At 54.0% G+C, this 12,929-nt stretch overlaps 1 protein-coding gene across 2 annotated transcripts in view; it reads left to right on the forward strand.

Annotated features, from left to right (window-relative positions):
* Positions 1 to 12,929, forward strand: part of GLIS1 (GLIS family zinc finger 1) — a 228,381-nt gene that overhangs the window by 131,593 nt on the left and 83,859 nt on the right. For both annotated transcript variants that reach the window (XM_007471167.1, XM_007471168.1), the window contains 2 exons: positions 6,854 to 7,031; positions 11,426 to 12,308. In XM_007471167.1, the coding sequence (XP_007471229.1) occupies positions 6,854 to 7,031; positions 11,426 to 12,308 (1,061 nt within the window). The remainder of the gene's footprint in view (positions 1 to 6,853; positions 7,032 to 11,425; positions 12,309 to 12,929) is intronic.

The raw sequence follows: 12,929 nt of genomic DNA on the forward strand, positions 1-12,929 counted from the left end.
CTTGGGTTTGATGAGGAGGGAAGAGAAGGGATGACAAGGCAGCACGGAGGCGGAAGGGGCCCTGGAGTGTGGATGCAGCACAGGCTTGGCATCTGCTGAGCATCCTTAGAGAGCCAGCGCTCACCTCCCTGGGCCTGAGAATGGAGCCTGATATTCCCTGCTGTTTGGGGTCCCTAGTGCCCCTCCTGCTCGGGCCTGGCCCTCCCACTACTCAGAGGGGAAAGCTAAGGCTCAGAGAGGGGGCCTGAAGAGCCCAGGCTCATACTCAAGACCCCGTTGGCCTGAGGCTACCCCCTGTGGCCCCTGGGGCTCACTGCCTGGGAAAGTGGGCCACTGTTGCTGGAGAAACACCACCTCAGGGTGCTGTGACCATGTGTCTCCTGCCTGTCAAGAAGGCAGTAGAGGGACTTTTGCTGAAGTGCTGACTGCACCAGGCACCACACTGCTACATGTATTATCTCATTTACCCCTAACAGCCACCCCTTGGAGCTGAGATTCTTATCTCTGTTTTTACAGATGAAGGAACTGAGGCTCAGAAGAGTAAGGTAGCTCATCTAGGGTGAAGCAGCCAGAAAGTTAATGGTGGAGCTAGGGCTTCAACCTAGGTGTGTGTGTGCAAAACCTTGTTCTGTTTCCCCAAGTCACAGTGTCTGGTGTAGAGAAGCATGAAAGTGAACTTTGGACAATCCTCCCAGCCACCCTGCCCCCTTCCCAGTGTTTCCAAGCACCTACTGTAGTTCTAACCGTGTGCTAGGAATGAGGGGAATATCTCCAGTGGGGCCCAGGTGTTGAGAGAACCTGCTTGCTGTGTGACTAGGACCAGCCTCTCCCCCATCCAGGTCCCTGTTTTCTCTTCTGTATGTGAAGTAAGTTGAACAAAATCATGTGTCAGAATGCATTGCCATTCAGCCGTTCTGGAGCTCCAAGACCTTGTCCTGAAGGATTTCACAGACTCTAGATGAGGCGGGACTTTAACCGCACTTAACAAGCGTCAATGTGGCCGTACAGAGTATTATAGTCCCCGCCTTGTGGTGATGTTGTGGAGATTTAGAGATCAAACATGTCGAGTATTTGGGACTTCCCTGGTGGCGCAGTGGCAAGTTAAGGATCCGCCTGCCAAGGCAGGGGACATGGATTCGATCCCTGTTCTGGGAAGATCCCACATGCCACAGAGCAACTAAGCCCGTGTGACACAACTACTGAGCCTGCGCTCTAGAGCCCAGGAGCCACAACTGCTGAGCCTGCGTGCCACAACTACTGAAGCCCGTGCGCCTAGAGCCTGTGCTCCACAACAAGAGAAGCCACCGCAATGAGAAGCCTGCACACCGCAACAAAGAGTAGCCCCCGCTCACTACAGCTAGACAAAGCCCGCGCACAGCAATGAAGACCCAACACAGCAAGCAAGCAAGCAAGCAAGCAAGAAAGAAAAAGATAGAAAGAGGGAGGGAGGGAGAGAAAGGAAAGAAAGGAAGAAAGGAAGAAAGAGGGAGGAAGGGAGTGGGAGGGAGGGAGGGAGAGAGAAAGACAGAAAAGAAAGGAAGGAAGAAAGAAAGGAAGAAAGAAGGAAAGAAAGAAAGAAACCACATGTCAGATGTTGGGTTAGGTGCACCCTAACAGGCAGGTATTCGCAGGGGCTGCTGTGTGCAGAGGTGGGGAAGCTTGGGGGAGGGCGGGAGAGACCAAGGAACGTTCCAGAAGGAGATGCACTTCTGCTGAGCTCTGAGGGCCCAGAGAGATTTGGGAGGTGTCAGGCACCCTGACTGAAGGGCTGGGGTGTGTATAGCACAGCAGCAAAGCACTGTGGGAGTGGGAGGTAATGCCCAGATAGGGGGTGAGCCCAGGCTGTGGGGACCCCTGATCCAGGCTGATAGTACCTCCATTTATCAGGTGCCACCAGGGGCTGGCCCTGCAGTCAGAGTCGACAGTGGTTTTTATTTCGTCAACACCCATAAAATGCTCCTTGTTTTACAGATGCAGGAAAGTCTTTCTAACTGCAAAGCCCACCTCTAACTGCTGCACTAGATTGGGGTCAGCATGTTACAGCCCAAGAGCCAGTGAGCATTTTTTCTCAATAAAGTTTTATTAGAGGGCTTCCCTGGTGGTGCAGTGGTTGAGAGTCCGCCTGCCGATGCAGGGGACACGGGTTCGTGCCCCGGTCCGGGAAGATCCCACATGCCGCGGAGCGGCTGGGCCCGTGAGCCATGGCCGCTGAGCATGCGCGTCCGGAGCCTGTGCTCCGCAACGGGAGAGGCCACAACAGTGAGAGGCCCGCGTACCGCAAAATAAAAAAAAAAAAAAGTTTTATTAGAACACAGCCCAGTCTTCTGTTTACATGCTGTCTATGGCTGCTTTTCACGTTACAACAACAGAGCTGAGTAGTTGTGGCAGAGAATGTATGGCCTGCAAAGCTTAAAATATGTGTTATCTTGCCTGTTACAGAGAAAGTTTGCTCTCTGAGCCCTACACTTGCCATGTGAGCTTCGGTAAATTGCTTGCCCCCTCTGAGTCTGTCTGGCCAATTTCTGACGGTTGTAGCAAAGCTTATAGGTGATGGCTATGAAATGTTTTGACTGTAAAGTGCAGTACCCTGGCACCTGGCGAGCACTAAAAGTCTGCTTGTCCATGAATGAGGAGCAGTCATCATGTAGGCCTTCCTAGACCCAGCCAATGGCTGCTTCTGGGACAGCAAGGAGGCGGCATCTGGGCCCGAGATGCTGAATGCATCATTGTCCCTCTCATGCAGACTTGGCAGTTTTCAGTGTAAATTAAAATTCCTGTGGGGAGTCACCTTATATGTGGTATCACTTTATAGCCAAGTCATTACGGTAATTTGCAAAGCTCTGTGGTGTGTAACTGGAGCCATTTGCTTTGGATTTGCTGGCTGTGACCTCATTCAGGCTGCCCAGTTCTGCATTTGGTGACCCCTGAGACTTGGGGGCTTGTCCTCCTGAGCCTGGCCTCAGGGTCATCCAGACCTGACCTTCTTGGGGATAGAATACTTCTCATACAGGGCCCTGCCTCCCAGCCCCATCCTGAATTCAAGGATAAATAGAAGTAATTATCATTACGATCATCATAACTTTTTGAGTGCTTGCTGTGAGATAGGCACCATGCCAAATGCATTGTGTTTGTAATTTCACTTAATTGTCACCACAACCTTGTGAGGTAGGTGTTAGCACCATTTTACAAATGAGAAAACTGAGGCTTGAAGAGGAAGCTAAACCGGACTCTTACCTAGCCCTGGGGGTGCCAGTCCAGGTTCTGCTATGGATTTGCTGTTTGATTAAAGCAGAGTCTTTCCCTCTCTGAGCCCCAGTTTCTTCATCTATCAGTCCCAGCCCTGACATTCTAGGTTTTCTCATCAATCTGTAAAAATGAACAGAGGACCTTCTCATCCTCCAAGCCTCCAAAGAAGCTTGATGTATTTGGGGAGAGTCAGGTCCAGGGTCTGCTCTTGGCCCCCTGTGGCACAGAGGGAGGCATGGCTGCTGGGTGCCGGTCCCTTTTCAGGGCACCCCCCCAGCCTGCCTCAGGGCAGCGGGGCTGACATGCCCCTTATTCCCCTGCCTTCCCAGAGAAAGACACCATCCCTGCTCCCTGGAGATAGAGAATAAGCTAGGGTGGGTCCTGTGATGCCCTTGGGGACAGAGAGGCAAGATGTCAATGGGCAGGAAGGCAGTGGGAGGACCCAGGGTTGAAGAGTGACTGTAGCCACATCTTTCCAGTGGTGACAGCACCGCTGGGACAAAGCCTCTGGTTTAATTTCCAGGCTTTGAGAAAGCAGGTGGCCTGGAGCAGAGTACAGCATGGGTTTGGGGAGACCTGGGTTTGGACTCAGCTATGCCAGCAATTGCCATGTGACCTTGGGTGGCCACTTGCCAGCTCTGGTGCTCATGTCCTTCCCTCTGTGAGGCGGGGAGGGCAATGCTTTCATCAGGGTGCTGTGAGAGTCACATAAGACAAGGGCTTGAATGGGCTTGGATCCCCGAGCAGTGCCAAACTGTGACCTGAGGGGCTCCTTCCTCCCTCCTTCCCAAAGCTGTGTGTTTATTTATTGTAGGAAAACTTCTTACTGTATCCAGTGGAAAAGAAGCCAATAGTCCCCAATTGTTTGTCTGGTAATGACTGTTTCTTCCCCCAGAGGTGATGAGTTTGCATCCCAACTGAGCCCCTTACTCCCTGTTTGACCTTGGGTAACGCACTAAATTTCTCTGAGCCTTCGTATGCTCATCTGAGATGGAGTGGTCTTACCACCTGGCAGAGTTGTTGCAAAGATTGAAGTTTAGCAGTCATTGTAATGGTTGCACTCTGACTTCCCCAAAGGCTCCCCAACATGATCTTATTGGAGTCAAAGGTGTGGATGCTTGTTTGGGGGTCCCCAGACACTCATCAGTTGGCTGAGAGGCAGCAAAACAGGACTTGAGCTTTGAAGTGTGAGAGATCTGAGTTTGAATTGTGCCCCGCGTCTTACAGACCCCAGAGCCTGGTGGAAGGCACCTAATCTCTCCAAACTTCAACTTTTCTCATCTGGAAAGTGGGTGTAATGAGCCCACCTCACAGGGATGGACACTTAAAGGAATCAAATGTTCCTGTTGATCAAATAGGAAGGGCTGATGAATAGGGCTTGATACATGCTGGGCTCCCTGGCGCCTTTCTGGGGCCCCGCCTTCCATCTCTCCATACATCCTCCTGTGGGAAGGAGGGGTAGGTAACCCAGAGGTCCCCAACGGGCCTCGTGAGTCCTTGAAAGAAGCTTGGAACCATGTCCCTGACCCAAAGACGCTGGCAGAACAGCCCCATGTGGTGATGAAGCTCTCTTTGCGCCAAATGCTATTAACGGTCATAAAATCATCCACAGTTTTCTCAGGCCCAGTCCCAGGGCTTGCCTCAATGGGACAGTAAAATCACAAGCAGAAACAATTTGGAAAAGGCAGAGACCGCCTTGCAGAGGAGGAGTTAAATGAGCGGCAGCCGGCTCTCATTAGCTCAGGTCATTCACATTTGTTACCAGGGATTTCTTTTAAATTAAAAAACAACCAAGTTATTAAAAAATAAGCTTGTGAGGGGCTGGCCAAGCAGCAGCCCAAACCAGCAGGAGTGAGCGTTCCTCACAGCAGGACATTGGCCCAGTGCTTGGCCTGGGAAGGGGACCAGAGGTCCACTTCTGAGGAAATACTTGTCTGGAGACTTGTCACCTGCCCTGAGACCTTGAGAGCATGGCATTCTCATCTGCAAACTGTCAAGTGCTCGGCAGGTGAATGCCTAGTGCCTGTTTGGAGCTTTGGGCACGTGGCGAGTAAGCACTGAGCGTCTGGCCTTCTGTGAAGGGGCTGCCTGGGGGTGGGATAAAGCTAGAATTAGGGTTGGGGGAGCTGGATCCTTGAGGATGAGGTTGGACTCTGTCTTCCTAAGAGGCCACTTTTTATTACATAGTGATTAAGACATGGGTTTGGGTCTGATGGACCTGAGCCAGAGATCCAGCCCAGACTCTTACTAGCTGTGTGATCTTGGGTGAGTAGTCTAGCCTTCCTGAGCCTCTGCTCTCTCCTCTGTACAACGGGCATAATACTGATCTCTCCCTACGAGGGCTGCAGGAGGCCCCAGTGAGGCAGTGGAGTCAGGGCCTGCACATCCTGCTTAGCTTCAGGGCTGATCGTGTGCTGGTGTCAGCTCTTTTCTCATCTTAATGGTTTACCTCGCTCAGTGTTGACAGTCCCTGGACAGTCCTTGGGCCTGTTAATAATGTTTTATTGCATCTGTCAGACACTTTATACTTTTCAAAGTGCTCTTTGACAATACGAGCACTTTCGACTCCAGGTGCATCACCTACTAGGCACCCGAGCTTGGCTAGGGCTCTGCACCTCAGCTCTCAACACCTCACAGCATCTCTGGAGAACTGGTGTGGCTATCCCCATTTGACACAGGGGGACTCAGCCTCTGGAAGGGACCTGTCCGAGTCACAGACTTGGTTGGGGGCAGTAGGGGCTCACACTGGGTCCATCAGGCCCCAAAGCCCTTTCCTCCTTAGCATAACCCTGCCAAGTGACGGGGCAGAAAGCCTGAGAAGATAATCTTCAGATTAACCCGCCTCACACTATAGATGAGAAAACTGAGGCCCAGAGAGGGCAAATGGCTTATAACAACCATGTCTAACATTTTTGTTATACTTTATGTAGTTTTTAAGGGCTTTCAAGGGCTTTATATAGATTTCAAGACTAATTGAGGCACGTCTGCCTCAGTTTGTCTTCCTAAAAATCCCAGGAGTGGGGCACAGCAGGGCATATGATAGTTAGGCTGTCAAAGAACCGTGGAGGATACAGAGGCATGAATAACTGTATACTGTGCTTCTATGGGGTAATGCAATTTGGAAAACAATGCGGATTCAGCTTTGGTGATAAGAAGAACACATGTTGTTTAGTGAGCACCTCCTCCTTGACCTACAGATGGTAGTGATGCTTACCTGGCCTGCTGGGCAGCCAGCCCCAGCCATGGCCTTGCATCTTGTCAAATGAGCACCAGGATCATAGCTTGTAAGCTCCAAGAGGCAAGAGTGTGTGTCTAGCTCACCATGTTTCCTGCACCCGGAGAGTGTCTGGTACGTTGTAAGTGCTCTGTGTTTGTGTAAAGATCAATTACCCACTGGAGCTCAGCATCTGCATCTGAGAACTGGGGATTTTATTATTGATCCTGCTGGTGATTATGGGAATTAATAGGTGTCCCCAGTGCCTGGAATGCAGCAAGGGTTCAGTTAGTGTTTCTCAAGGGTACCCTGTCCCACCCGGTACCCCAGTGACTGCCCTCTGCAGGCCATCCCCACTCACTTTGTCTCCTTTTCCTGTCTCTCTCTGCACAGTGAATGGGAGCTACGGCCACTGCACTCCGGGCTCGGAGAAGAGTCTACTGGACCTGGACCTTGCTGAAGGCCCTGGCCCCCCCTGCCGCCAGGGCCTGTTTCTCCCTGCAGGAAGCCCACCACCCCGGGGCCACCCCTCAGCCTGTGAGAGGCTGCTGCATTTCCCCCACCCCAGCAGGTATGTGCTCCGACCCCATGCATCAGCTGCCTTCTGTGGATGGTAGCTGGAAGCCACAGATCTAGGGCCTCCAGACCTCACCTGGTCTGCCTGGGTCATGGGACACACAGGGAAACTGAGGCACAGGAGGGCCAGAGACCAGCCGGAGTCCAGTAGCACATGGATGGCTGCCTGGTCTAGGCTCTGGACCTCAGCATTGCAAGGCCCCATGAGAGACAGGAGTGGCTTTATTGAGGTGTGTTTCCCTGTTGCAGAAGTTGAGCTGACTTTACAGAGAATCAGTCATTTCAGAAGAAGAAAAAGATTCAGAGGTTGGGGGGAGAGGTTGGGGAGGGAAGACCCAGCTCAGGGTTCACGCATGCTGTAGTGATGAACCCCGCACTGCTCCGGGAGCCGAGAGGGGTTCCTCCACCCAGGCGTCTCCTGCCCCAGGAAGCCATCACCCCATAGAACTCTGCCAGGTAACCATCATTCAGTGATGGTGCATTACTAGTGATGTTCACCTCTGGACAGATGTTCTGCCAGATTGCATATGGGGCTGAACTCTGCCTCCTGCGGCTTCTCCCAGGATCCAAGCCATGCCTCTGTGCCCTCTGGTTTGCGGACAGGCAGAGGCCAACCACAGACAAGCCTCTGCATCCACCTGCTCAGCCCTAGGGCCCTGAGCCAGTGCCTGGGGCTGCTGGCCTGGGGCCTGTCTCACAGATCACAGAGTCTAAAAACTGGCCCAGTTGCCTGTTTGCAATTGGTTCCTTCACCAGTCATTCATCAGGGGTGGGTGCCTTGGTGAAGGAAGCAGAGATCTCCCCGACAGAGTTTACTTTCCAGTGGGAGCTCCATGGTGGGAGATATTACTAATTAGCAGGATGCTTATTCTTCCTGTATGGAACCATTTTTCTTTGGGAATGTAGATTCCCTGTGGCTTTCTTTGGTATTAGTGAGACTTCTGATTTACAGGAGTGTGTTAGTCTGCTTGGGCTGCCATAACAAAACACCTCAGGTTGGGTGGCTTAAACAACAGACATGTATTTCCTCACAGTTAGGGAAGTTGGAAGTCCAAGATCAAGGTGTCTGCAGGTTTGGTTTCTCCTGAGAGCTCTCTCCTTGACTTGCAGATGGCCACCTTCTCACTTGCTGTGTCCTCACATGGTCTTTTCTCGGTGTGCACACCCCTGGTGTCTTTTCTTCTTACAAGGACTCCAGTCTGGTTGGATCAGGGCCTACCCTATGACCTCATTTAACCTTTATTACCTCCCTGAAGTTCCTACCTCTAAATCCAGTCACAAAGGGGTTTAGGACTTCAACCTGTGAATTTTAGGGGGACACAATTAAGTACATGATGAGGAGTTCAGCAAGCATCTTTTAGACTTGGAGCTGTGCATTGTTTGGTGACAGTCAAATGCATTTATCTGCCTGATTGTTCACTGAGGCCCCCCTGGCAGCATCCAGTTTCTCCAGTGAAATTCTATCTCATGGCAGAAGCTACAGTAACCTAGTGAAAGCTAAGGAAGTGGATTTTTGTTTTCTTTTCTCTTTTGGTAGAGACGATCAGAAACATCATTTGTCGTTTTGAATGTCATTTGACAGGGCACAGGAGAGTCTGTACCCAGAACCCTATGCCAGCATCAGTCCGAGTTGCTGCCACCTCTGCTGCTGATCTGGCTCTCCCAAACTCCCTCATTTTCTTAAAGAAAAAGAGGGCCCCAGCCCCTATCCCATACCCAGTTGGATCCTATGCCTTCTCCCTCCCACCAGATTGCCTTGTGTCTGGGGTCTCTCCGTTCATGCGGCTCCCTCTGATTCAAACAGATCCAGGTTCACATTCCTGCTCTATCACTACCTGCCCCTGAGGGCTTGGATCCTATGCCTTCTCCCTCCCACCAGATTGCCTTGTGTCTGGGGTCTCTCCGTTCATGCGGCTCCCTCTGATTCAAACAGATCCAGGTTCACATCCCTGCTCTATCACTACCTGCCTCTGAGGGCTTGGGCAAGTTGCTTCAGTTTTCAAAAGTGTCAAACAGATAGTAGTCTCTCCCTTGAAGAACTTGGCCATGCCGTCAGCTACCATGCACCGTTACACTGTTAGGATTCATGAGACAGCCCCTGGGAAAGCGCCTGGAGTTGTCCTCTTTTTCTAGGGACCACACTCACAATTTCTAGAGATGTGATGGGATTTGCCTGGGGTGTACAGGGCTCAGCGGCAGAGCAGGGCCAGAACCACTGCCCGGCCTCACAGGGACACTGAGGGCAAGGGGAGGGGCTGCCTTAGCTGGCATTCGGGGCCAGAAAACCCTAAGGCCTGAGCTGCCCCGTCCCTGCCTGATGCCATTTGAGGTTTTGCTGTTGATTATTCGGGTAACTTCAGTCTCAGAACACCACAGCTGTTCTCTTCTGGTGTTGGTTGCTTTAAGCTGGCGCTGTTTTTAAAGCAGTTGCTTCAAACAGGTGCTTACCTGGCTGCCCTTCCCCATCCATGCCCACCTCTGCCAGGTCCCAGGATCATGACCACGCAAGGAACAGCTGTGCACTTATTTTTTTTTAAGCTCCACAAAGTCACAGCTTCAAATCCGATCTTTAAGCCCCTTGGAGCTTTCTGCTGGCAGTGGTGGGCCCAGGATCCCCAGCCCTGGAGATGGGGGGGGGTATGTGTTTGCTCCTTCTGATTCCACCTGGTGACCATGCTCTGGACAGCAGAGTTCCTGGGAGGGAAGAGAGGTCTCTGGTGAGTGAGGCAGAGAATTGTTCAAGTGCAGTTGAGAACCAGACAGAAGAAGAGCCCCTCCCCCAACCTCCTATCCAGGGAGCACTTCAGGTTAGGGCTGCACAGGAGAACTCTACACCTGGGAGGGAGAAGGGGAGCCTGGGTTCTGGTCCCAGCCCTGCTGCTGGTTTTCTGCTTGTGTCTGCAGTGAGCCCTGTGCCCTCTTGGAAGCGATGGGGTTGGAGCCGGTGCTCTCGGAGGGCTCCCCTCCCTTCCACCTCAGGGCTAGAGCAGAGGATGCCACAGCTGCAGGGAGCCCGAGAGGGAGGGGCTGGGGCTACAGGGCCACGCTGGGAAGCAGAGGGACAGGTGATGGCGCCACAACCCCCAGCTCCAAAGAGCCACAGGACAGCAGTGTTAATGATGGCAGTGCTGACTGCACCATTCACCCTGCTGTCCTCTTCCCAGAGGGCTGTCACAGCATCTGTTTCCTCCCTTGATCCTGGCAGCCTCCCTCTGAGGTAGGGAGGGTTAGTCCTTATTTCACAGGTGAGAAGACTGAGGCTCAGATGGGGACAGGTATGAGGGCACGTGGGGTATCCTAGTCAGACTTTGGGCACATAAGCAGGCCTCCTGTTCTGCCCAGCCAGCTCCTGGGGCTTCTCGGACCCTGAGCCCAGTGTCACCTTGCTGGTCTCTTCCCTTCTCAGAGTCCTCTGATGACCGGTAAGCCCTGATATCTCTTCCTGCACTTATTTGTCCCACATTTGGGAGAGGCCCCTTCTAGGAATGCATGTACCACATGTGTGATGATGATAGCATCTTGGCCAGCTGGGTCCTGCCCATCACCGTCCTCACCCTCAGGAGAACCATTCTCCTGTAGCTGGGCTACACGGAGAGGCCCAGATCACGTTGCTAAGTAAGGTTCGCTGAGCTGCGAGTGGCTGAGACCTGAGGGTTAAGAGATGTTAACCCAGGTCTCTTGTTGCCCCACCTGGCCTGCCTGCCTACAGCTTCATTTTGTACATTCATGACCTTGAAATTCTGGACATTCCCCCCAAGAAACTTTTCCTCAGTTCTTCCTAGGATGACCCCTCACTGTGATTGTGATTCAAACCCCACCCACTGACGTTCACAGTGGAAAGAACAGATTGCTTGGGGCAAAACATCACATTTTTAGAAATTAAGAAAGATTACAAGAATTAAGAGAGATTTAAGGGACAAGTAAGCAGAATTTCAAACAAACTGGACCTGGTGTCCCTCAAAGAGCCATCCTCAGCCTTCTTCCTCCAGAAGTCACTAGAAGGTCACAGGGAGGGGACAGGCCAGACCCAGGGAGGCCTCAGCGGCAGGACGGATAGCACTTGGGCTGGAGAGGGTGGGCTGGAGTTAATAAAAGGATGAAATGCGCTCCTTTCTGGCATCCTCCTGGGCACTTTCATGTCTTCAGACCCCTGGCCTCTCTTGAACCTCTTCCCAGCCCCCTCCCCTTCCTCTCTCTCCCCTTCTCCCTCCACATTCTTCCCTGCTGACCGGGCAACCAGTCCTGGTCTTTCTGCTGCCAGCCCTCAGCCTCCCTCTCTTGCTCTGGGCTTCTCTGCCCCTCGGTCCTCAGGCTCCCCACCGTCCCCTGCCCGGACCTCCCCACTGTGGAGTGCCCACCCTCTCATGACCCCGGTGCACTGTCTTCCAGGTCGCCCAGGCCCCAGGCCACCTATGTGAACGGAGGCCTCCCGGCCACACAGCACATCAAGCAGGAGTCCCTGCCTGACTACCGGGCCATGACGGAAGCTCGCGCACCCCTGTCTGCCCACTGCCGGGCCCCGCCAGCCACGGGCCTGCACACAGACCTGGACCTCTCGGGCCGAGGCCTCGCCAACCCCGCACCTTCCTGCTACCTTCTGGGCAGTGAACCCAGCTCTGGCCTGGGCCCCCCACCTGAGGCCCACCTGCCCGAGGGTGGCCTGAAGCGCTGCTGCCTCTTGGGCCTGCCCCCTGCATCCTCAGCCTCCGCCTCACCCTGCGCCTCCTCCGACATCACTTCCATCATCCGCTCCTCCCAGACAGCTCTGGTCACCTGCGTAAATGGACTCCGGAGCCCCCCTCTGCCGGGAGACCCGGGGGGCCCTCCCAAGCGGGCCCGGCCCAGCCCTGCGTCCACCGAGAGCCACGAGGGCAGTTTGCAAGTTGAAGCCTGCCGGAAGGCCGGCTTCCTGAAGCAGGAGCCCGCGGACGAGTTCTCAGAGCTCTTCGGGCCTCACCAGCAGGGCCTGCCACCCCCTTACCCCCTGTCTCAGCTGCCGCCTGGCCCGGGCCTTGGAGGCCTGGGGCTGGGCCTGGCGGGCAGGGGCGTGGCTGGGCGGCAGGCGTGCCGTTGGGTGGACTGCTGTGCAGCCTATGAGCAGCAGGAGGAGCTGGTGCGGCACATTGAGAAGAGCCACATCGACCAGCGCAAGGGCGAGGACTTCACCTGCTTCTGGGCGGGGTGTGTGCGCCGCTACAAGCCCTTCAATGCCCGCTACAAGCTGCTCATCCACATGAGGGTGCACTCGGGCGAGAAGCCCAACAAGTGCATGGTGAGTTCCCACGGCCGCCGGGCTGTGCCCCCGCCGCCCCCAGCAGAGCAGCACCCACCTCACTGCCCTGGGAGAGCCCTGCCTAGGCTCCTCACCCTGGGGGCTGGCTGGGATGTGGCCACTGGTCACAGTGGTCAGTGCCCTGTCACTGGGAAACTTGGCAGAGGGCCAGGTACCACCCTCCATGGCCTGGTGTCACACACACTCGTTCAGGTGGTGACACACGTGCTCTGAGGTCAAAGCAGCTCGGCCAGCCTTCTCTCTTACATATAAATGCTCAGTGTCACACCTGCCGATGGCCAGGTGAGTCATGGAGAGTACGCTTTCCCCCAGCACTGGCTCTTCACCCGGAGTCCTTCCCAGGGAGACTCTGGGGCCTCCTGGAGCAGCCACAGGCTTGATTTCCTCCAGAGAGCACCGGGTGCTCACAGGCATTTGGCTTGAGAGCTGTGGGTACCCAGGGCAGGCTTTGGGGTAAGGCCAAGGGTTAGCAGATAAGGCCCTGGATAGCACCTGCAGTGTTCTGGCTGAGGTTGAAACTAAGCTTTCCAGGGAGACACACACACACACACACACACACACACACACACACACACACACACACACACACACACACACACA

This window comes from Lipotes vexillifer, unplaced genomic scaffold (assembly GCF_000442215.2).
Source record: "Lipotes vexillifer unplaced genomic scaffold, Lipotes_vexillifer_v1.1 scaffold1003, whole genome shotgun sequence".
Lineage (NCBI taxonomy): Eukaryota > Metazoa > Chordata > Mammalia > Artiodactyla > Lipotidae > Lipotes > Lipotes vexillifer.